Here is a 26,621-nt window from a genome sequence, read left to right as displayed (position 1 = left end):
ACTTCAAGTACAGTTTGGAGAAATTTTTAAGTCTTTATTTCTTCATTTTCTCACTCTGGTGCTTTTCTTTCTCATCTTAATGCTAGTTACCTTGAAACATGAATTTTGGGGAAATGGGTACACCCTTAACCTGGTCCATTTGCTGAGGCACTTTTTAATCAATTAAGAGGATTTCCTTGGAGTCACATACTTCACCTCCTCTTTCCTGAGGCTTTTTAATCACATGGAACTTTTATTCCATTTGTTTCTCAAAGCCTTTTTAAAATCTCAGTATCTTCTTATATGCTATATAGAAGCAATTTCTTTTCCATATCTCGAAAAGCCCACATCTTGATTCTCTTTCATTTCTGCTTCCAAACTAGCTGGTTGTTTACTCTTAAAATATCTTGTTGAACCCACACTACAACCAACAAATACTACTAATGTTCTGTTTTCCAACCTCTGCTTAGAGCTCCAAGTTCAGTGGACTTATGGTCTGCCTCCTGAGTTATAGATCACATTTTCTCAGATGTTTTGGCCTGAGTCACATGCATTATTATCATTCCTGCCTCTGACATAAGTTTCCTCACTGCTTGTCAGCTAACTGTTAAATTCTCCCACATGGTTCAAGCAAGGCTGCCACTAACATTTGTGGGCTGGAGGAAGGATAAAAATGGAAGCCCACATATAGTCTCATTGTTTGCTCAGTAATTAAATCTTTATTTAGTAAGGAATGTGTGGTTTCAGGGATTTCATCTAAGCCGTTCAAATTTGGTTTCAATCAGAATAATTTTGCTCATTTTCATTGATCTGATCAGTAACTAAATTTTCATTTCTTCTAAAATAATCAAAACTCTGTTAAAATTAAAAGGCAAAATTATAATGGTTGAAAATTTTAAGTATTTTAAATTTTTTTGGAAAATTCAATTGTCTTCTTATATATTTTTATAAATATAAAATTATTCACTATTCTAGTGCTCATGTCCATCTAGCGGTCAATGTAAAGAACTGATGTCATGCTTTACTTAGGTAACATACAGATCTACATTTGTCCCTACTTAACAGTCATGGAAATGGTTACCATTGCAAAATGCGCCCTTTACCCCCAAGATGGAAACATGAGGAGAGAAGTGAGGAAACAGATCTTCAGGAGTACTGCTAAACAGTATTATATTATGCAAGAATCTACTGCTTTCATGCTGAAAGAAGAGGAAAGTTGATCTTTTCTTGTACCTAAGAGCTTCCATAGTTCAAATCTTTTTTGGACTCTGAAGCAGTGTCTGTCTCCAGTGTCACTGGCAACAATATTCACAAACCTATTTACCGTTCAGATATAGATCCTTTTGTTTTAAAACGTGGCAAAAGATGGAGACATTCAGTGTCTTGGGTCACATTGAACCTATGCTAAGGTTAGAATGAGAAGAATCTTTTATGATAAATTGTGTGTGTGTGTGTATGTGTTATAATATGTGATGTCCTATAAAATCTAGACTCAGGCAGGGATCCTTCCTACCTAGGTCTCAGGGTGGCACGAGTTTAGATTTTTATTACGGCTGCACCCTACTTCCAGTAGTAAGTTTTATAAGAGGCAAGGCTAGGCTGTGGTATGAAGTAAACGCTGAAATCTCAGTGGCTTAATGAAAGAGTTTTATTTCTTACCTGTACAGGTTGTAGAGAAGGTGAGTTATAATTCAACCTCTCTTGCTGGGACAAGGGGGGACCCCCAACCCGAGCTAGCTCATTGACAAGCAGTATAACAAGAGCTTCCAAAGTCATTCATTGGATAATTGCTTTACTAATGTGAAGAACAGCCAGCCCTAGTAGTCTAGTGGTAGAGATTCGGTACTCTCATCACTGCAGCCTGAGTTCGTGTCCCGGTCAGGGAACCACACCACTCAGCTGTCAGTTGTCATACTGTGGCAGCTGTGTGTTGCTGTGATGCTGAAAGCTATGCCACTGGTATTTCAAATACCAGCAAGATCACCCATGGTGGACAGGTTTCAGCAGAGCTTCAGATTAGGAAGAAGGACCTGGCCACCAACTTCCAAAAAAATTGGCTCTGAATAGCAGCAGAGCACTGTCAGATATAGTACCAGAAAATGAGAGGATGGAGCCAAAAGACCAGGCAGGGTTCAACTCTGCTGTACACAGGGTTGCTAGGAGTTGGAATGGACTCAACAGCACTAACAACAAATGTGATGAATAAGAAAGAATAAGAGGGTGTCTGCAGATTCTCTTGCTATTCTAAAAGTAAAAGGTTTAGCTTCTCATTTCGACCCCACTTTTTGTTGAATTAATATGAGTGTTATATTCAGATTGTCGTTCTTAATTGCAGATGTTTGTTACGCTGGAGTAACTAATAACAACACAAATAAATTTTAAGATAACAAATGTTGGCAAGGTTGTTAAGAATTTGGAACTGTTGTACACTGTTGGTGGGAGTGTAAAATTGTGCTGCAGTTATGGAAAACAGTTTGGAGATTACTCAAGAAATTAAAAATAGAAATACCATATAATCCATAAATCCTACTTCTGAGTATGTATCCAAAAAAATTGAAATCACTATCTTGAAGGGATATCTGCACTCCCATGTTCCTTGCAGCCTTATTCACAACAGGCAATCTATAGAAACAACCCAAAGGTCCATCAATAGATAAATGGATAAAGAAAATGTGTTATATACATACAATGGAATATTATTTAGCCTTTAAAAAGAAGGAAATCCTGCCATTTGTGACACTATGGAATAACCTGCAGGACATTATGCTAAGTGAAATAAGCCAGCTATAGATAGACAAATACTGCATGATTCCACTTATTTGAGGTATCTAAAATAGTCAAACTCATAGAAGCAGACAATACAGTAGTAGTTGCCAGGGGCTGGGAAGTGGGAGGGTGGGGGAATTGGGGAATTGTTATTCAAAGGGTATAAATTTTCAGTTATATTAGTTATGTTAGATAAGTTCTAGATATCTTCCATATAGCATAATGTCTGTAGTTCATGATATGGTATGGTGCACTTCAAACTTTGTGAGCAGGTATATCTCATGTTAAGTATTCTTACCACAAAAACAAAGAGATACAAGGAAACTCTGAGAAGTATTGATTATGTCTATTACCTTGATTGTGGTATTGGTATCATGGTGTTTGCATATGTCCAAACTCATCAAATTGTACACGTTAATATGTGCAGTTCTTCTTATCAATTATACCTCAATAAGTTCATTTGTTTAAAGTATTATTTTTGTTATTTGCATTATTTCTTACAGGCCTTTCAGGAAGTTTTGAACATTGACTAATGTACTATTTATTGCGCAACATCATTCTTTTTATACTACTCGTGTATAGCATAAACTCTTCAGTAGCATACTGATACATCCCAACACCCTCCTGCCCCCAACCCTGTGCACAATATAATGTTTCTTGCCACAGCACAAGCAGAAGCATCATGATTATATGAGCATATTATTAAAAGGGATCGTGTGGGAACTCTCCATCAGATGAAACTATTACAATTATCTTTGTTTTTAGTTTGTATTTTGAAGAATTTCTCAGTGGGCTTTTTCTTCCTTGTGTGTAAGAAGCTTTGGTTATATAAATATAATTCATAATATGAGAGATTTCGGTTAGAAGAGCTTCTGGAGTGTACTGGAGTTACTAGTTACTAGGCATAAGACAGGTTATTGGGCTTTTTAAAATTTATGTCTATAAGCATGTCAAATTCTTTTGTTTACAAGTTAAGGCAGAATATTGCTCAATAAAATGTTTTCCCTAGGGCCAGAGACTTAATAGCAATTAAGTTTTAGGTGAAATCACTGTCAGATCTAAGGGGTAATGAAAATAGATTTTTTAGAAAGATTTTTAATTACATTGTTCAATCAGGAAAAAATGAGCTTTAATTATAAATAGAGTCCTTAGGAATTCTAAAATGCAAATAGATGCTTTTAGTTATACACACATTTAGGTAATTACAATTTGTATATACACACTATGTGTGTTCGAACTGGCTTGAAATACATGTTTTCAATGCATATAATTCCTTAGCCATCAGATATTAATTCCTACTCTTTCAAGGCCATAGTGTTTACCATTTGGATATTAAGACTAGGTCTTAATTAGAATGATAGAATAATCTTTTCTTATACCATACTTTGGATAGGGGATGATTTGGTACAAGCTATTCTACATTAGAACTATGTTTTAATTAATATTTTTCTCTTAAAATATATTCCAGATTTAAGCTAGCCTTTTTTTTTTTTCTTTTAAAGCAGAGAACTCTCCCAATGATTCAGGCAAAAGGTTGGGACTCTCACAGGCTTATGGGGAGGTAAAGTTTTCTAGAGTTTATAGCTAAACTGAGATATCTTGGAAAAGAAATGAATTGCATAAAAGCTGTAGCTAGGAATATATTAAGTAAAAAGACCTGACTTGAAAACATTTGTTGGCTGTTGTTGATTTCTTGTTTGTTTGGTTCTGAATTGTATCTGCCTCACAGTAACTGTGAGGAAAATGGAGGTTCTGTCTTTGTGGTATTTTAAGTGTTCCAAGTATGTATAATTTTTGATGGAGGGTGGTATATGAGAACTCATCATCAGTTTATTCCTTTTTCAGAAGAGTAAATTATGAACCATCCCCTGGGAGCTGGTGAAATCTCTCTTGGCTACTGAAAACAAAATTTTTGATACAACTATTTTTGTAGTTTGAAGGAAAATGAGTGATTAAAATGTCAAAAAAAAGAATATAGGAAATTAACCAGTGAAGTTAGTAGTATGAATTTAAATCTACAATCTTAAAATGGAAATAAAATGACATTTATTTATTTTCATTACATCAACTTCAATTTAATTTTTAGTCTACACATTGACAAAGGGGTTAAAAATGTGATCTTTAACATTTTGGGGACTCCTCTTCCTCCATTATTATCCGACAACCCTGGAGTCTTTGTTCCAAAAGATAAAGGAAGTGTCTTTAGGAATCAAGTCAATAAACATCACTGTCCTTCCAAACTAGTCACCACTGGGATGCCAGTGACATTGTCTGTCCAGGTTGGGACGTGCAGCTGCTCCCATCGCGGTCCTATAGCACAGAACTCTTGATGGAGCCTGGGGATCCATGTTAGATATCCTACCTTCCTAGTCCATCATCCTACCATCCCCTCTGAAATCTTGCTGTATGCTCAAGGCTGTGATTCTGATACTGGGAGTAGCCTTTATTTTTAGCAATTTAAACTTTCTGCCATGCCAAAATTCTTGAGGAGGCAAGGAATTATAGGGAGTCTATCTACCTGTTGGGAATGTCTTCTTTGGAGTTGTGGAGACGGGAATGGAAAATACAATAAGCAAAGAACTTCCTGACAAGATGGAGTAGATCCATTTACCCTATCTCTGCCATTAAGTACAGCTAAAAACCTTAGCTATTATATATAAAACAAATATAAGAAGACTTTTAAAGTTGGAAAGAAGAAAGAAGACAGATTAGCTAGAGACTCCAAGACTCAAGGAATGACACAAGGTGAGTTCCCTGGATTTCCTTTTTGACTCCTGTATATCCTGGATTAGGTACAAAGAAGCCTGAAACCCAGAAATGTCAATGGATGCAGAAAACAAAAGCCCCAAGAAAAGTCTGCTCTCTCTTGCCAGAGAACCAGGAAAAGGGCAGCCTAGTAAGGCAGAAACCTTGTTTCCACTAACCATCCTAATCTGGACAAACAACACGAGAAAAAACAACTCTCCTGTCCTTTTCAGCCAAGGCCAAGTGGAGAACATAGACTACCATCCTTGCCTGACACTAATGAGACACCCCTCCCACCTCCTCTCTACCACTGTTGTGTCAGAAGAGGCTAAGTGAGGGGGCTTCCAGCCACCACCAGGCAGTAACGAGGTGTGCCTCCCCCTCCCAGCCACGGTGGTGTCAGAGGAGGCCAAGCATGGAGCCTGGACTTTCACTACCACCCAGCAGTGATGACGTGGCTCTCACAACCCCCCATGGTATCGGTGTAGCCCAGATGGGGAGTGAGGACTTCCAGCTCCATCCCATGGTAATGAGGTACCCCTTCCTCTCCTGTAATGTTGGCAGAGGCCAACTAGGGAGCTTAGATTTTCATCCCCACCTGGTGATAACAAGGCACCCCTTCCTCTCCCCATGGGATGATATCAGCAGAAGCAAAGAGGGAGCCTGGATGTCCATCTCCCTCCAGTGGTAACAAGGCATCCCTCCCCACAGTGAAGTTAATAAGAGTAAGTGGAGAGCCTGGACTTTCACCCATCAACCAGTGACAAACAGTTGGTGCCCTATTTCTCCCAATGGAGCAATGTGCAATGTCAGTGAAGATCTGCTAAAACAGGAGGATTAAATAAGATCTAGAGTCTCATAACATAAAACTCAAAATGTCAAAGACACTAAAAAATCACTCATCAGACCAAGAACCAGGAAAATCTCAGTGTGAATGCAAAAAGACAACAGATGTTAGCACCCAATGACACAGATATTAGAATTATCTGACAAGTATTTTTTTAAATTTATTTTATTTTATTTTGTGAGAATGATCAGCCCTGAGCTAATATCTGCCAATCCTCCTTTTTTTTTTTTTGCTGAGGAAGACTGGCCCTGGGCTAACATCTGTGCCCATCTTCCTCCACTTTATATGGGACGCTGCCACAGCATGGCTTGCCAAGCGGTGCGTCGGTGCGCACCCGGGATCCACACTGGTGAACCCCGGGCTGCCACAGCAGAGCCCGTGCACTTAACTGCTTGCGCCACCGTGCCAGCCCCTCTCTGACAAGTATTTTAAGGTAGTCATCATAAAAATGCTTCAAAGAGAAATTATATATGTAAAAATGCTTAAAACAAATGAAAAAATAGGAAGTCTCAGCAAGGAAATGGAAGTTATAAAGAAGACTCAAGTGGAAATTTTACAACTGAAAGATATAATAACCAAATTAAAAACTCATTGGATGGGCTCAATAGCAGAATGAATACGACAAAGGAAAAATCAGTGAACTTGAAAATAGAACAATGGAAATTGCCAAGTCTGAGCAACAGAGAGAAAATGGACTGAAAAAAGAAATGAACAGAACATCAGGGTTCTATGGGACAGTAACAAAATATCTAACATTCATGTCATTGGAGTCCCAGAAGGAATGGAGAAAGATGGGGAGGGGTAAAACAAATATTCTAAGAAATAGTGGTTGGGAATTTCTAAAATTTGGGTAAAGACATAAACAATAAATCTGAGTGAAGCCCAAATATGATGAACTTCAAGAAATTCATGCCAAGATACATCATAATCAAACTTCAGAAAACTTAAGACAAAGAAAAAAAAAACTTAAAAGCAGGTGGAGAGAAACAATGCATTTTCTATAGTAAAACAACAATTTCAATGCCATAAAACATACCCTTGGAGGCCAGAAGGAAGTGGAACAACATTTTAAATTTCACTTTCAAGTTCAAGTTCAAAGAAGAACCAAGAATTCTATCCAAAGAAAATATGCTTCAGGAATGAAGGTGAAATTAAGACATTCTCAAATTCAGGAGAACTAAGATAATTTGCATGAGCAGACCTACTCCAAAAGAATAGCTAAGGAAAATTCTTTAAAATTAAGATAATGATAAAACAGGTCTCTTGGAACATTAGTAATGAAGAAAGAACAAGGCAAAGAGTAAAAATGTAGGTAAATAAACTATTCTCTTATGTTTTCTAAATTGTGTTTGACAATTGAAGCAAAAATTATAACATTGATATGGTTCTTAATGTATTTAGAAGAAATATTTAAGATAATTATATTATTGGTGGAGTGAGTGGTAAAGGGACCTAAAGGAAGTAATATTTCTACATTTCATTCAAACTGGTAAAATGCTGACACCAGTAGTTTGTGATGAGTACATATATTATGTAATACCTGTAGCAACCATTAAAACAGCTATATAAAGATATATACTGGGGGGCCAGCCTGGTGGCATAGCAGTTAAGTTCACGAGCTCTGCTTCGGCAGCTGGGGGTTCGTGGGTTCGCAACCCTGGCGCGCACCAACACACTGATTGTCAAGCCATGCTGTGGCGTCATCACATATGAAGTGGAGGAGGATGGGCACAGATGTTAGCCCAGGGCCAGCCTTCCTCAGCAAAAAAAGAGGAGGATTTGCAACAGATGTTAGCTCAGGGCTAATCTTCCTCACACACACACACAAAAATATATATACATACTGAAAAACACTGAATAAATCAAAGTGGAATTCTAAATAATGTTCAAGTAGTTCACAGGAAGACAGGAGGAGTGAAACAGGAATGAAAAATGAGAGATCAAATGAAAAATAATAAAATGGTAGACATGCTTTAACTTATCAATAAGTACATTAAATGTAAACAGTCTAAATATATCAATTAAAAATAGAGATTGGCAGAATGGATTAAAAACAAACAAATACATAGGAGCTAACAATATGCTGTAACCAAGAAACTCACTTCAAAAATAATGATATAGGGCCGGCTCTGTGGCTTAGCGGTTAAGTGCGCGCGCTCCGATGCTGGCGGCCCGGGTTCGGATCCCGGGCGCGCCCCAAGGCACCACTTCTCCGTTCAGCGCGAGGCCGAGTCCCACGTACAGCAACTAGAAGGATGTGAACCTATGACATACAACTATCTGCTGGGGCTTTGGGGGGAAAAAAATGAATAAATAAAAATCTAAAAAAAAAAAAAAAAAAAAAAAATAATGATATAGGTAGGTTGAAAGTAAAAGGATAGAGTAAGACATGTCATGAAAATGTCAATCAAAAGAGAGCAGACTCACTTTATTAATACCAGATAAAGTAGATTTCAGAGCAAAGAAAATTACCAGGGACAGAGAATGACATTACATAATGATAAAATGATCAATCCATCACAAAAAATTGTAATAAAAAATTTGTATGCCCCAAACAACAGACCTTTAAAATACAGGAAGGAAAGCTGATATAACTGAAAGAAGAGTCGTCGATTGCATTTAGAGATTCCAACACTCTTCTTTCAACAATCAGAAGATCAGCAAGGATATAGAGCTTAATACCATTAGTCAACTAGGATCTAATTGACATTTATAGAACACTCAACAACTAGAGAGCACACATTCTTATCAAGTGCCTATGGAACATTATTAACGAAGATTACCATATCTTGAGCCTTAAAATAAAAACATCAAATTCAGGAGAATTGAAATTATATAGAGTATGTTCTCAGAACACAATGAAATCAAACCAGAAATCTACTGCACAAAGATAACAAGTAACTCTTTAAACACTTGGAAATTAAAGACATTTGAAAGTAATCTGTGGATCGAAGAGAAAGTCTCAAGGAAAATTTTAAAAATACATATTGAACACACAATATATCAAAACCTATACAATGCAGCTGAGGCAGTGCTGAGAGGGAAATGTATAGTACTAAACGGTTGCATGAGAAAAGAAGAAAGCTCTTAAATGGGTAATATAAATTCTACCCAAAGAAACAAGAAAACAAAAAGCAAAATAATCATGCAGAAGGAAGGAAATAATGAAGAGGAGAAATCAATGAAGTTGCAAACAGAAAAATGATAGAAAAAAAATCAATGGAATAAAAAGTTGATTATTTGAAAAGATCAACAAAATATACAATGGTACAAATTACCAATATCAGGAATGAATCAGGGATATTATTATAGATCCTGCAGACACATACCATGAACAACTCTACACACATTTGACATAAGCAAAGAAAAAACAAAAGTGAACTTTGCTTTAAACTTTACACCTTACACAAAAATTAACACAAAATGAATCACATATTTAAATGCAAAATATAAAACTACAAAACTTTTAGAAGAAAAAGTCGAGAAAATCCACAAGACCTACAGCTAGATAAGGCTTCCTAATATGGTGGATTACTGTGATTAGACATCACACCAAAACCACAAGCTAGAAAGGAAGAAGTCAATAAATTGAACCTCATCAAAATTAAAAACTTCTGCTCTTTAAAATATCCTGTTAAGAGATGAAAAGACAAGCTACAGAGTGGAAGAAAGTATATACAAACCACTTATCTCAGAAATAACTGTCTAGAATATATAAAGAACTCTCAAAACTCAACAGTAAAAAAAACGATTCAGCTAGAAAATGAACAAAAGTCTGAACCGACATTTCACCACAGGGATATACAGATGGAAAAAAAGCACATGAAAATGTGTTCAACATTGTTAACCGTTAGGGAAACGCAAATTATAACCACAATATGATGTCACTACACAGCAGTTAGAAAAGTTAAAATAAAAAATAGTGACAATACCAAATACTGGAGAGGATGTGGAAAAACTGTATCTGTCATATTTTGCTGGTGGGAATATATAACAAGTGCAGGCACTCTGGAAAACAGTTTGGCACTTTCATTCTGAAAAGCTAAATGTACACTTACCATATGATCCAGCAATCACCCTCCTGGGTACTTTTCCCTTTTCCTTTTTTCCTAGAAAAAGGAAGACTTATTGCTACACAAAAACCTGTTTACACATGTTCATTGCAGCTTTTATTTGTAATAGCCCAAACTTGTAAACATCCAAATTTCCATCAATAGGTAAACTAACTGTGGTACATCCATACTGTAGAATACTACTTAGCAATAAAGAGGAATAAACTATTGACACACGAAACAGTGTGGATAGATTTCAAGGGAATTATGCTGAGTGAAAAAAACCCAATTTTAAAATGGTTACATACTGTGGGGATTCTATTTATATAGTATTCTTGAAATGACAAAATTACAGAGATGGAGAACACATTTGTGATGCCAGGGGTTAGGCATAGGGTGGGGGAATGAGTGAGTAAGACTTAAAGGATTAGCATGAGGGATCACTGTGGTGATGGAATAGTTATGTATCTTGATTGTGCAGGTAGTTACTTCAATTTACACATGTGATAAAATTGCATAAAACTACACACACATACACAAATGAATGCATGTAAATCTATTGTAATCTTAAGGTCTGTAAATAGTACCAATGTCAATTTCTTGATTTTGATATTGTTCTATAGTTACATAAAACATTACCAATTGGGAAATAAGGTGAAGTTTACACAAGACCTCTGTGTACTATTTTTGTAACTACTTGTGAATCTAGAATTAATTTAAAATAAAAATATTTTTAAAACTCATCTTGCTGGGCCGGCTCCGTGGCTTAGCGGTTAAGTGTGCGCGCTCTGATGCTGGCGGCCCGGGTTCGGATCCCGGGAGCGCCCCGAGGCACCACTTCTCCGTCCAACGTGAGGCCGAGTCCCACGTACAGCAACTAGAAGGATGTGAACCTATGACATACAACTATCTACTGGGGCTTTGGGGGGAAAAAACTGAATAAATAAAATCTTTAAAACTCATCTTGCTAATAATAGCTACCTTAAGACAGTGTCACTTTTGTCAAAACTGTTTCTGTTCCATTGGGCTCTTGTCTACCTTTGTGCCAAGACCACAATGTCTTAAGATAGCTTTATGATGTCTTGATATTTGGTAGAGTAAGTCTTCTAACTTTGCTTTACTTTTTAAAGATTGTCTTAGTTATTATTGGTTCTTTGAATTTCCATACAAATTTTATAAGCAATTTCCAGCAAAAAAAAAAAAAGCTACTTGGATTTTCATTAGAAATGAATTAAATATCAAGATCAATATTGAAGATTCAAGTCCATGAACATTTTATCTTTCTCCATTTAAGTCTTTTAAAATTTCTCTTAGTGATGTTTTGTAGTTTTCAGTGTAGAGATCTTTTTTTTTTTTTTGTGAGGAAGATCAGCCCTGAGCTAACATCCATGCCAATCCTCCTCTTTTTGCTGAGGGAGACTGGCTCTGGGTTAACATCCGTGCCCATCTTCCTCCACTTTATATGGGACGCTGCCACAGCATGGCCTGACAAGCAGTGCGTCGGTGCGTGCCCAGGATGCGAACCTGGGCTGCCAGCAGCGGAGCGTGCACACTTAACCGCTAGGCCACAGGGCCGGCCCCTGTACAGATCTTTTAAAAATCATTTATTAGAATTATTTATACATATTTGATATTTTTGAAGCTATTTGTTTCTGGAGTGTATATGGAAATACAATTTTGTATATTTTCCTGGTACCTGGCAACTTTGATAATTTCACTTATTTCTTATAGGTTTGTGTATTCACTTGAATTTTCTATGTACCAGTCATGTGTGAAAAATGAGAGATTCATTATACCTGGTGTATCTTTTGTCTTATATATTTACAGCTCACATATTTTATTATACTACCTAACCTCCAGTATGATTTTAAATAGAAATAATGAGACATCTTGTTTCATTCCCAGTCTTAGGGGAAAGCTTTCATTATTTCACCGTTGTATATTGATGCTTGTTGTATGTTTTTTTTTTGTAGATACACTTGATCAAATTAAGGGAATTTTATTCTTACAGTGCTGAGAGGCTTTTTCTCTTTTAAATTATAAATGGGCACTCATCCTTTACTTATGATATATTTGTATGACCTTCTGAATTACTAGTCGATGAACTCTGACTTATTTGAATCACATTCAAATGTATTTGTTGAGTGCCTCTACTGCACGAGGCCTTCTCCTAGGTCCTGGAAATACAAAGATGAACTGTGATTGAGTGAGTACTAAGTAAGTGTTTCTGAAGCAGAACTAAAAAGAAATGACTAACTATGAACATAATAAATACCAAAGAAAAACTATATTTTATTAAAATAATAAATTTAAACAAAACTTAATTATTACAATTATTAGAATAACTTTAATCCAAACAAATATGCAGAATTCAATTTAAATTATTTTTGTCTTTCAGACTTGGGATGAAGGTTTAGCGAGGACTGCTAAGGCGTGGACAAAAAAATGCAAATTCCAACACAACACCTGTCTATCAAAATCACATGCGTGCCATCCAACTTTTCATCATGTGGGAGAAAACCTGTGGTTAGGTGCATTCAGCATATTTACACCAAGATCTGCTATTGTTTCTTGGTACAAGGAAGATCAATTTTATAATATTAATAATTTGTCATGTTCCAAAGTTTGTGGCCATTATACACAGGTAAATATTTGACAATTTATTGATTAGTTCTTATTTATGCACATTTCAATCACAAGACAACCTTCTTAGCATTTTCTTTTGAATTTATGGAAAACTCACCTTCATTTGGAAGATATTTTTACTGTGGATAGAACTCTACGTAGCAAGTATTGTTCCTTTCCTGAACTTTAGAAATGGTACTCCACGGTCATCTGACTTGCATTGTTTCCAACAAGAAGTCTTCTGTAATCCTTTTCTTTATTCCTCTGTACTAATGTATCTTTTTTCTCTGACTGCCTTTACAATTTCTCCTTTATTACAGGTCTTGAGCAATTTCGTAATAATGTACTGCACTTTTCTTCATGTGTTTTGTGCTGCAGTTACTGAGATTCTTGGAACTGTAGGGCTATAGTTGACATCAAATTTGGAAAAATGTTGGCCATTGTTTCTTGAACTATTTCTGTCACTCTCCCTCACTCCTCTCTTCCCAGAGTCCAGTTACCCATGTAGAAGGCCACTTGAAGTTTCCCCACAGTTGACTGATGATCTCTTCTCTTTTTTCTTGAAATTTTTTTCTCTGTAATTAATTTCTGATAGTCTTATTTCTATATCTTTAAATTCACTAATCTTTTCCTTGTAATGTTTAATCTGCTATAAATGACATTTCATTTATTTTTCATCTTAGACATTAAAGTTTACATCTCTAAGTTTGATTTTTGTCTTTTTTATATTATCAGTGACTATACCCAGTATGTTTAATCTTTCATCTAGCTTTCTACCCATATGAGATGCAGTTATAATTATTTTAATGTTTTCCCTGCTAATCCTAGCATCTATGTTAGTTCTGGGTTAGTTTCAATGGACTGATTTTTCTTCTTCATTATGGGTCAAATTTTCCTGCTTCTTATCATGTTAGGTAAATTTTATTATATTCCCAACTTTGTAAATTTTGCCTTGTTGGATGCTGGATAGATATTGTTGAACTGGGATACAGTTATCTGGAATTTGTTTGATCCTTTTGGTTCCTGCTTTTAAAATATGTTGGATGGAATGAAAGCAGTGTTTAGTCTAAGGCTAATTATCTTTCACCAGTGAGGCAAGATTCTTCTGCACACTCTACCCAAGGCCCCAGAAAGTATGAAGGGCTAGTGGGAACAGGCCCTTTTCCCGGTGTAAGCCTCGGTATTCTTTCCTCTGGTGTAAGCCTCACAGGCCCGGTGTAAGCCTCGGTACTCTTTCCTCTGGTTTTTATAGGTGGTTCTTTGCCAGGCCTAGAGTAGGTTCTTCACATGCATGCTCTGATCACTGCTCTGCTGAATTGATGATGAGCATGCCCTGCAGAGCACCACGGTTGTGTCACTGTAAGATTTTCACCTCTCTCGTACTACCCTCTCTGAGTTCCTGCCTCCTTGGTCACCCCATACTCTCAACTCTGTCTCTCAACTATGTGAATCCATCATGCTTCTTCTGATTTCCTCACCACCCTACCCACCACCCTCCCCCAAGCCATGGCCTGGAAACTCTCTGAAAGCAATAAGCTGGGACAATTGTACAGCTCACATCTTTTCCCCCCAACTCTCAGGGGGCATTATCCTTTGTTGCCTGATGTCCAGTATCTTGAAAAACATTATTTCCTATAATTTTTCCAATTCTTTTGGTTGTTTCAAATGGGAGATTTGGTGAGAAGTAGAAGTCACTTTTTAGCCAAGCTAATCTAGGCATGGCACTGAGCTCTTAGAAGGGTCCATTTAAGCAATAGAAAGAGCCAACTTTCTTTTCCAAACTTATTCATCTGTATAAGTTGAACTAACATATAGTGTCTTAAAGCAAGTCATTTTTATCAGAGGTGCACCGAACAAAGAAATTAGCAGCTTCCATGCTCCCCTTCTCTTTGCTCTTTGTCCAAGAACAGGATGCTGTAAGTCGGGAAACCCTTCTCAGGGTATATGTTGTTGGCAAAAAATATAGTTTGGCTACTGCTGGGAAAATTGAGAGAATGGAATCAAATGTCAGGTGTCCTGACAGCAAGCAGAATGCAATATCCTTAATGTGACATCAAGGCTGAGTCCTAGCCTTTATGTAATCCTTTGTCTCCTCTACTGTTGCAAGGAAAAAGGAACCTGTTCCCAGATACCCCTTCTCCCTTAGCATTGCTACGTCAGAAATGAGAGCTCATTCCTCATTGGCTAATTTACATATATGCTTAAATAATTAGGAATGGGTGCATTCTTCTTATTGGTTCAGCTATTCTGTATTGCTTAATGTTCTAAAGAAAAAGAGCTAAAAATTTCTTGCATTTATCATCTGCAGATATTCATATTGAAATCACAACCAATGTTTGTATTAATGTTACATCTAGTCCCTTTAATGAAAGCAATACATTTTTAACCCATATATAGTCAATATTTATTTTTATCATTCCCAAAGCCAACAAAGAATCACAGTTTAGATATATTAAGCAAATAGAATTTCATGGTATAGTCAGTTATTCATGAACCAAATTTTCAAACATGATTTCTTGAAAATATATATACCAGTAGTTGTATAATTTATTAACTTTCTAAAACATTCAAAAGGGAAGAGATCTTTTAAAGATCTAGCTTAATCTCATTTTATTAAGTGGGAACATTCTCCAAAACCACACACATGGTTAGAAGCAAAACTCATCTCTTACTTCTCGATTTACTGTGCTTTTTATTGCACTTTGCTGCCTCTCAGGCATTAAAGAACCATTAAAATATATTTTGCAGAACTGTTGATTCTGGCTACACCCAGGCCATGGGAAATAGTGACTAATACATCAGTTTATAAAGTATGTTAATACATTTCATTAATTGAATTGTAAAATAAATTTCAGAAAATTCACTTATGTTGTCAAAATCCCTATCAACTTTACGTGGATTATTTTGTTGTGCAAATGGAGTAAGTCAGTATTTTCCCTTTGTTCATTTGGGAAATGGAGAAAAATTTCATTCTATTGTTGTCACAAAGAAATAGTAATATTCTTCACTTCCTTATCTCTCTCCCCATGGCTGGTTTTCTGTAGGAATCTTCTTCCTTTTGAATAAATTTTCTATTCTTTGCAACTAGACAAAAATAAAGATTCATCATCCCTATGGAAGGCTTTTTTTTTTTTTTTTGCAATAAACTCAATATGTTCATAATCTCTATCTGTCTCTTATGACTTGCCAAAGGTAATAATATGGTTAAGACCACAAAATTTAAAATGTGATCATAAACTAGGTAGAATTTTTCTGAGAAAAAGAAATAAGGTAATTATTGTTTTCATTTATAGTCTGATTTTAATATTGTTTGTATGATATGTCCATGAATAAAATAAAAATATATTTCATAAATCATCTAGAAGAAATTATGATTTTGGCTATATATTATATTTTGATTTATGAGAATTATCAGTGAGGAAAAAATAGCACTCATGAAAGCAGCCTTAACAAAATAATGGTTTTAAGCTAAATATTAGAAATTAAGGAAAAAATAGCCAATAAATAGTTATGTACATTCATTTTTTTGTAGCATGACAAAGATTATACCTGTTCGCACAATGCATTGTTTGCATAGAGTTATTTTGCATATTTTATTTTAAAATTCCTTTCCTTATAGGTAGTGTGGGCCAATTCATATAAAGTTGGTTGTGCAATTACAGTTTGTTCTAACCCTGGGAAAGCTCCATCTGCAGTATTTGTATGTAACTATGGACCTGCGTAAGTTATTTTGCTATTAAAAATATTTTAAATTGAAATACATGTTAAGAATTGTTTCCAAAAATTGTATCTTATACTAAAGAGACAAGTTTATTTTTGTTAAGTGAAGTCTCCCTCTATAATGCTAATCAAAAGAAATAGATGAAAATAGAAGATAGTAAGAGAATATTATCTCACGTAAAAAATTACACCTGTCTTGAAGTATTTAAACTGGAGAGTGACAATGATGAAGATTGTTTGCTAATTAAAAAAAAAGGTAATATAAAATACATTGCCACGGTATTACCTAAATATTGGAACACAAAATAGGTTGGCAGGTGCTCCTCTAATATAATATAACATAACTTCAATGAGTAAATGATTGAGAATGATGGTGAAAAGCACATTCTTCTAAGAAAAGAATACATAATTTTTAATTGTCTTGCTGATAACTGCATATCAAAATGGAAATGTAACAGCCTAATGGGAGTCTCCAAAAATGAAATTCTAGAACTCTAATCCCAATAGATCTGTCCAAGGAAAAAGATAAAATCAGTTAATAATCCAACTCTTTAACAAACAAAAATTTCAAAATAAAATGTACAAAAGATGAAAACATAAGCAAAGAATAAATATACAGGATTGGCAAAAAAGAGCTGAGATATGCCAAAATTGCTACGAAGAGGTACAAATGTATATATCTCTTTCTGTATTTTCTTCCATTCCCTCTTGGCTAGAAGCAAAAACAAGAATGACAAATACATAGGCTTAAAGCTTGGGCAGAGTACAATTTTTATAAATACCATAGAAATTGCAGAACTACTGAACACTTATTTATTATCATCCAAAATAGAATACACAGAGAAAAATGAATCCAAAAAAGATAAAAAGAGCATCAGTTAGCTGTGAGATAACTTTAGTAGGAACTGATTTCCTGAAAGAGGGAACAGAAAAATATTTGAAGAAATATGGCCCAAAACTTTCCAAGCTTAAGGAAAATTATAAACTCACAGAACTAAAAAGCTTAACAAACCCTAATCACAAGAAACATAAAGCAAACTACACCAACTCACCTTATAATCAAAATTTTCAAAATCAGTAATAAAGAGAAAATCTTAAAAGCAGCCAGAGAACATGTTACATACAGAGGGACAAAGCTAAGGATGACAGCAGATTTCTCATTGCAAGAAATGCAAGAGAGAAGACAGCAATATCTTTAAATAGTGAAAGAAAAAGAACTGTCAACCAAGAATTCTATATCCTATGAAAATATCTTTCAAAAATAAAAGTGAAATAAAGATGTCTGCAGACCCCTGGAAGTGGTAACTACATGGGTACATATATAGGATGTTTTTCTTATTTAATTCTCTTTGGAAGATAATTGTTTAATCAAAGATAATAGCAATGTATTGTGAGGGTTATAACGTATGTAAATTAAAACCCATGATAACTATAGCATAAAGGCTGAGAGGGAAAATGGAAGTATATTACCTTAAGGTTCTTCTACTCTATGTTAAGTGGAATAATTTAACTTGACTGTGATAAGTAAAAGATGCATACTATAAATCCTAAAGTAACTACTAAAATAACCAAAGAGTAATAGCTAATAAGCCAACAAAGCAGGTAAAATTAAATTTTAAAATATATTCAATTAACCCAAAGGAAGGCAGGAAAAGAGGAAAAGGGGAACAAATGACAGATGAGACAAATAGAATAAATAAGAAGATGACAGCTTCAAACTTAACTATGTCAATATCACATCAAATGTAAATGGTACAAACACCCAAATGAAAAGGCCGACATTGCAAGACTGGATCAGAAATTGAGAACCAATTATATTCTGTCTACAAAAAGCATATTTTAAATATAAAGACTCAAAGAGATTAAAAACAAAGGAATGGAAAAAGGTTTACTATGCTAACATTAGCCAAAAGAAAGCTGCAGAGTCTATATTAATATCAGATAATGTGGATTTTAGAGCAAAGAATATTACCAGGGATAAAGAAGGCCATTTCAAAATGATAAAGGAGTTAATTAATCAAGAGTCAACTTAGATGAAGCAGAAAAATTCCTGAAACACACAAGTTACAAAGGAGACATAAAATGTAAAGAAAATTACAGAGCAATATCTCTTATGAGCACAGGTACAAAAATTCTAAACAAAATTTAGCAATTGAATCCCACAATATAGTAAAAGCATAATATGCCTTGTCCAAATGGAGTTTATTCCAGGAACATAGAGTTGGTTTAACATTCTAAAATCAATCAATGTAATTCACCATATGAATAAAATAAAAATAAAAATAAAGATCATATGATCATCACAATAGAGAAAAGGCCAAACATTCATTCTTGATAAAAGTTCCTGGCAAACTAGAAATAGAAAGGAACTTGTTAAACCTAATAAAGAGCATCTATGAAAAACCTATATGTAACATTATACAAATAGTAAAAAATTTTTCTGTAAAGTATCAGACAGTACTTTTGCTGTACTTTTTCTGTAAAGTACAGACAGTAAATATGCTAGGCTTTGCATGCCACATACTTTCTGTTACATATTCATCTTTGTTTTAAATAACTCCTTAAAAACATAAAAAAACCAATTCTTAGGTCACAGACTGCATAAAAAAGATCACAGGCCAGATTTGACCTATGAGCCATATTGTGCTGACTGCTGGTCTGTAGGTCTATATAACAAATTCAACAGAATCTATGAAAGCTCTTCTAGAACTAATAAGTGTAGCAGTTTTTCAGGATATAAAATTAATATACAAAACTCAATTACATGTCCATATGCTAGCAATGAACAATCATAAATTGAATTAAAATAACAATACCATGTGTAATAGCATCAAAAATATAAATTATCTAGGGATAAATCTGGCAGAAAACATGAAAGACCTGTACACTGAAAACTACATAATATTTATGAGAGAAATTAACAAAGACACAAATAATTAGAGAGATGCACCTTATTAATGGGTTAAAAGACTCAATACTGCTAAGATGTAATTTTTCATTGACTTGATCTATAGATTCAATATAATCCCAATAAAAATCCCAGCAGGATTTTATTGTAGAAATTGACAAACTGATCATAAAATTCATATTGAAATGCAAAGGACTTAGAATAGCCAAAACAACTGTGAAAAAAAAAACAACAACAAATTTTAAGGGCTAACATTATTGTTTTTAAGAATTATTAAAGCTAGAATAATTACAACATTGATGTAAAGTTAGACAAATAGGTCAGTGGAACAGAATACAGAGTCTAGAAATAAACCCACACATGATTGACCACATATGTTCAACTGATTTTTCACACATGCACAATGCAGTGGAAAAAAGATTTTTCAACAAATGGTGGTGGAACAACTTGTCATTCATATATAAAAAACAAAAGTAATCTTGGATGTACATAACCTTTAAAAATTAACTCAAAATAGATCATAGACCTAAATGTAAAGCCTAAAACTATAAAAGTTTTAGAAGAAAACATAGGTGAAACTTTTGTGACATTAAGATAGCCAATGATTTTTTAGCTACCACAACAAAAGCCTGATCCATAAGAGAATAAATTGATATATTGGATTTCATTAAAATTAAAAATTACTGCTATTGAAAGGCACTGATAAGAGAATGAAAAGACAAGCCACAGACCGGAGGAAAGTCTTTGCAAAACATATGATAAAGGACTCATACTGAGAGTATAGGAAGAACTCCCACAGATCAATATTAGGAAAACTTAAAACTCAACAACAACAAAAAAGGACAAAAGATTAACAAGATTTGCAGATGGAAAATAAGCACATGAAAAAATACTCAAAATAATTAACTGTTAGGGAAATACAAATTAAAATCACAATGAATACCACTACACAGCAATTAGACTGGCTAAACACCGGCCATTCCAAATCCTAAGGCTAGAATTCCTACACATTGTTGGTGGGAATATAAAGTGTTACAACTACTTTGTAAAAACAGTGTAGCAGTTTCTTAAAAAGTTAAAGATGCACCTACTATATGATCTATTTATTCCACTCCTAGGTATTTATCCAAGGAAATGTATGTCCATATAAAGACTTATATATGAATGTTCAAAATGTAAATAGTAACTTTATTTTTAATAGCCAAAAACTAGAAAACTCAAATGTCCATCAATGGATGAATGGATAAATAAATGGTGGCATATTCTTTAGTGGAATACTACTCATGTTATCAATGTTTTTCTTTGTGTACTCTAGGTAAGTAACACTTTTTTAAGTCTTCCACAGAGATGGGGAAAAAAAGAGAGGTTTGTTAGAATGTGTCAGCTTATATTATTGAAAAGTAGGCATAATAGCTGCCGCATCTTTTTGATACATCATCAAATAGAACTAGATAAGGACTATGGTATTGTACTTTTAAATTAAACCATAAAGCGTATGTTTCCACGTGCAGTTTAAATTTTGCTTATTCCATTTACAAAAGCAAGAGGTAATCATAGTGTTTACAACAAAAACTTTGTGGCTGTCACATGCATAATTATATTGGGTTCACATCTAATTTGTGTTCTATAGAATAGTCAAGAATATAATTGCCATATGGATTAGGGATATGCTGTAAAGAACAGTTTTAATAGTTTCTTTTTATAAAAGAAATGAGCATAAAATTGGGATAAAAGTTATTTTTCCATTTCAACATTCATGACTTAGTGAGTGACCAAAACAACTTGCATAAATGCATGCACAAAATTAGAGAAATTAATAGCCTTTTGGCTAATCACTGTTGCTCTTTTTCACAGAGGAAATTATCGAAATGTGGCCCCTTACTCTAAAGGAGCATCCTGCTCTAAGTGTGCAGAAGGAGATACTTGCGGAAACAAGCTCTGCCGTAAGCCAAAGGAAAAAAATAATCGTAACATTCTATTAGGAGAGCAGACTCCTTATATTTTAAAATTTGGCTCCTCAAGCTTATAGAGAATTTATGGACAAGACTTTATTGCTGCTATATGATATAAATTATTTGTCATAAAGTATCTAAACTCAGATGGCCCCTCCCTTCTTCACTGATTCTTTTCCCTCTCAGGCTTAAGGGCAGAAAGGAGGGAGGCAGAAGTGACCCAGTTTGCTGCTGCACTCAATAACAGTGATTGAAGTGTTTCTAATGTGTATTTTCTTCCGTTCACCTCCTTTATTACTTATTATTGAAATAGTGACTTATTCAGAAGCAATACATTAATCAATGTCCACATTAATTGTGGTTTATAACTAATATGTTTCTCTTCCATCACCAGCCTTTTGGTTCTGAGAACAAAGACACTTTTTAATAATAAGTGTGTAAGTTCTTGATTGAGGACAGAGTGAAATGGGTGAAGAGGGACGATTTGAAAATTGTTACAAAGACGTGGTGCCATGAAAGCAGACCAACCCGGAAAGAATGCATGTTAAGTGATTCCCTTTATATAAAGTTCAAGATCAGGCAAAACTACTCTACATTTGGAGAGGAAAGAGGAGGTAGTAATTAGAAGAGGATTCCAGAAGGACTTTCTGGACCTATGCTGTGGTTACCTGGGCATGCTCACTTTGTAATAACTCATCAGTCTTTCCATTTAGGAGGTATGCATGTTTCTATATTCATATTATATTTCAATTAAAGAATGAATTGGAAGTATGGTCCCTCTGTGTTCAGATTTCTTTCAAAGCATTTAAAAAAATAAATTTATTGTGTTCTCGTATTTGCAAACTAATGTTTTCCAGTCAAGGGATATAAAGATAACAATGATACACTTTTTCACCTCCCCTTCCTGCCCCGTATCTAAGCCACTGTCATTTTCCACCTAAACCACTACAGTCTCCCACTTATCTTCCTACTCCAAACTGTTTTACATAAGGAAAATCAGATCAAATCACTTCTTTTCTTAAAATTCCTCAACTGCTTCCTACTGCAGTTAAAGAAACATCTGACTCCAGACCATGCAGCCCACAAGCCCAGCGTGATCTGGCTCTGGCCTCTCTCTCCTGCCATAGTTTTTGTTATCCTCTCTTTGACGTAGTAAGCCCCATCATCTCTACCCACAAACATTCCAACCTCTTTCTAAAAACCCCAGCATCTGGATCACCTGTGGGTCTGTTTTTAGTTTCAAGACTGTTTTGTTTTCTCTTGGTTTTGGTAATATGCTCCATTTCTTGGTGTGGTGAATTGTCTTTAAAGATGGCCACCAACGATTCCTCCCCTCCTTTACACCCATGCCATGCCTCCCATCAGGAAGGGAGACTGTCTCTCCTCCCCTTGAATAAGGACCTGATATTGTGCCCATTCTGGGCCTGGCCTTTAAGAGACCTGGCAGCTTCGGCTTTTGCTCTTTTGGAAGCCCCCCAGCGTTATCAAGAAATCCATGCTCCCCCGCTGGAGAGTCACACTGAGAAAGGCCCTGAAGAGGAGAGGTCATCTTTCTGTCTCAACCCCAGCTGAGCTCCAGCTACATACAACCATGTCATTGAACCCTGATGACACTACATATAGCAGAGGAATTGCCTAGTAGAGCCAGCCAACCCAGATAATTGTGAGAAATAATAATTTTTATCCTTTTAAGCCATTATGTTTTGGAAGTTTGTTTCATAGCAATAGATTTTGGAAACAGCCTAATAAGTTTTTATTAAACACCTAACAACATGCGTAAAACAAAAATGTAGAGAGTTCTGCCTTTTCCTCTGCTGAACAGATGGAGTTAGGCTTTTTCACCTTAATCCACACACAACTTAGTCGAGGCTAGTTAGAATCTAAGGCTCAGTCTACCTGTTTGCCCCTGTTCCAAGGGTGTAGATGTCTGGGGCTTTCCACTGAGAGACTGGTGTGGTCATTGTTGCCTTTCTCTGGTAGGTTCTGAACCCCAGTCCTTATTGCTTTACCAAGCTGAAACTACTGAAAAATCTGCTTTGATTTCCAGAGGTTTTTAGCCTCCTGTCCCTAATAGTTTCAAAATTAAACAAATAGTGTGAGTACAAAATGGATATCTCTTGGGCCCATTTCTTCCACCTCTACCTCTCACCTGGATCTTGAACTACTCAATTCTCTAATTTTATCTCTCTAGCCCTGCAAGGCCAGCAAAAACTGCTGATTTCTCTGTTTCCCAGAAATTGACCTCTACCTAGGCAAAGCCCAGATTTTCAGACCTAGACCTGGGCCCGGAATCAACGAAAGGCCCCAGGGAAAGAACAGCTTTCCTAACATCAGCCCACCTCACTATGGATCTCCTGCTCTGAAATCTTGATCCTCCAGTCTTTGTTGCTTCAGCAAATCGCTGATGCTCTTAAACATTATTTTGTTGTATGTTATATGGATTTTCTAGTTGTGTTTGATGAGAGCTTCTATCTGTCACAAACCACTCCATCATGGAGATTGAAGCAGCTATTGACAATGGGTCTCCAAGACAGCACCACACAAGCTGCAAAGGCTACAATAAGCTTTGATACCTGGTAGGAGGTGTTTCCACAACTTGTTCCTTTTCCAAATTATTCAGAAATTATTTGGCTATTCTTGGCCCTTTGCTTTTGCATATTAATGTTAAGATAAGCTTATCAATTCCACAGACGACCTTGAAATTTTGGTTTGAATTACATTGAATTTATAGATAAATTTGGGAAGAATTAGCATCTTTACAGCATTGACTATTTCCATTAATAAAGATGGTTTATTTGGGTTTTTTAAATGTCTTCAGTTAAATTTTGAAATGTTCTCAGTAAAGGTCTTACATGTCACATTAGATTCTTTGGTAACATGTATTTATTGCTATTATAAATAGTATTTTAAAATTATGTTTCCTTATTAATTTCTCCTGATTTATAGAAATATACATTTTTTATATTAGTCTACTATCCAGGAATCTTACTGAATTCTCTTATTATTTCTAATAATTTGTTGATTCTCTTGGATTTTCTATAATGACAAACGTTATCTGTAAAAAATGCAAGTTTTGTTCTTTCTTCTAATCTTTGTCAGTTATTTATTTTACTAATATTAATAGTCAGTGAATCCTCTAGTGTGATGTTGAACATAAGCTATAATAGTAGATACCATTCTCTTGTTCTTGACCTTAAAAATAATGTTTCACCATTATGCATATTTGCTTTAGATTGGTTTTTATGAGTCCTCATTGCCAGGTTATGGAAATTTTCTCTTGTCCTTGTTTTGCTTATGAGCTTTTAATCTTGAATGAATGTTTAATTTTAGCAGATGTTTTTTCTGCCTCTCTTAAAATGATCCCAAATTTTTTTCCTTTAATTTTTATTTATTTATTTTTTTTGTGAGGAAGATCAGCCCTGAGCTAACATCCATGTTAATCCTCCTCTTTTTGCTGAGGAAGACCGGCTCTGAGCTAACATCTATTGCCAATCCTCCTCCTTTTTTTCCCCCCAAAGCCCCAGTAGATAGTTGTATGTCATAGTTGCACATCCTTCTAGTTGCTGTATGTGGGACGTGGCCTCAGCATGGCTGGAGAAGCAGTGCCTCGGTGCATGTCCAGGATCCAAACCCGGGCCGCCAGTAGCAGAGTGCGCACACTTAACCACCAAGCCACAGGGCCGGCCCTCCTTTAATGTTTTAATGTTGTAAACTACATCAAAGGATTTCTTTTTTTCTTTTTCTTTTTGGAAACCATTTTAAAAGTATTAGTTTGTAACTATAATTTTTAAAAATTTACTTGTGTTTAAATTCCTCTTTGAGTAAATACAAATTTTTTTTCAATATTGGTCCATTTCACTAACATTTTCAAATTATTGTAATAAAAATAATATTGTATACAAATAATAAAATAAATAATATTGTAAAGAGGTAGGTACATGGTGGTTTTTAATTTTTAAAATCTATCTTTTGTTACACTATTTCCTAATTCCATTTTGTTTATTTATTATTTTCCTTGTTGTTATTTTTTAAATCACTGTAATGAGGTATAATTGACTATCAAAAGCTGTACATATATTTAATGTATACAACTTAACCAGTGAGATCTATACTTTCATATAGGTACCAAGAGTTAAGTGATGACCCGGAAATACAATTTTAAACTGTTCTTTCATCCTCATGATAAATCCAATTTGGCATGAGGTTTCTTTTGTAGATGGCTAGATTCTTGTTAATGTTCTACTTAAAATTTTTGCATTTAATTTTAGAATTATGATTGGTCCGTAATTTTCCTTCTTCATTTCTTCTCATATGATTTTGACTTCAAGGTTGAAGTAGTCTCATAAAAGAAGTTGAAAATTGGGAACATTACTTCTTTTAATATTTTGATTACAATTTATGTAAGATTCTAATTATTTATTTTTTGAATGTGTGGGAGAAGTTTTCTGTAAAATGACTTTGTTCTGCTGTGTGGGTGTGTGTGTTTGTAGATTTTTAATTACTGATTTAATTTCTTTAAGTGTTATGTGATATTCAGCTTCTGGGTGAAAATTAGCAAATTTCTGTTTTATCCAAGTTTTAATGAAATTCTCTTGTATTTTTATCTCTGTTCTGTTCTGTTCCATTTATTTAAGTCCTATGACTTTTGATTTGTCCTTTTTCTCTTTTTTGTTCACCATTTTCTATAGAAGCCAACTTTTAGCTTTGTTGACTTCTTTTTTAAGGAGCTGTAGCATAATGGTAGTTAAAGGTTTAGGCCTTGGAGTCAGATGGCTTAACTCAGGAGGTGAGTAAGAGGATTTGTATGACAAATCAGACAAATGATTTGAGCCCCAAATAAAGTAAGTGCTCAATAAATTTTAGCTACTATTATAGTTAAGGTCCTCATTATTTTATATCATTTGACTCAGTTTATTTTTTCATAGCACGAATCACTCTCTGAAATGATCATTTTTATTTATTTATTCAATTTTAAAATTGATGATAGATTTTTCTCCCTTTACTTTTCATTAAGGAAAAGAACTTTA

The 26,621-nt window shown here is 34.9% G+C and overlaps 1 protein-coding gene across 1 annotated transcript in view; it reads left to right on the top strand.

The window, feature by feature from the left end:
- The window catches only part of GLIPR1L1 (GLIPR1 like 1), a 40,081-nt gene that overhangs the window by 12,642 nt on the left and 818 nt on the right, over positions 1–26,621 (top strand). The window contains exons 2-4 of the mRNA XM_004418566.2: positions 12,788–13,033; positions 16,634–16,734; positions 21,497–21,585. Of these exons, the coding sequence (XP_004418623.2) occupies positions 12,788–13,033; positions 16,634–16,734; positions 21,497–21,585 (436 nt within the window). The remainder of the gene's footprint in view (positions 1–12,787; positions 13,034–16,633; positions 16,735–21,496; positions 21,586–26,621) is intronic.

This window comes from Ceratotherium simum, chromosome 25 (assembly GCF_057802395.1).
Source record: "Ceratotherium simum simum isolate JZ-2026a chromosome 25, ASM5780239v1, whole genome shotgun sequence".
In the NCBI taxonomy this organism is placed as follows: Eukaryota; Metazoa; Chordata; class Mammalia; order Perissodactyla; family Rhinocerotidae; genus Ceratotherium; species Ceratotherium simum.
This window is presented reverse-complemented; position numbering and strand designations above follow the sequence as displayed.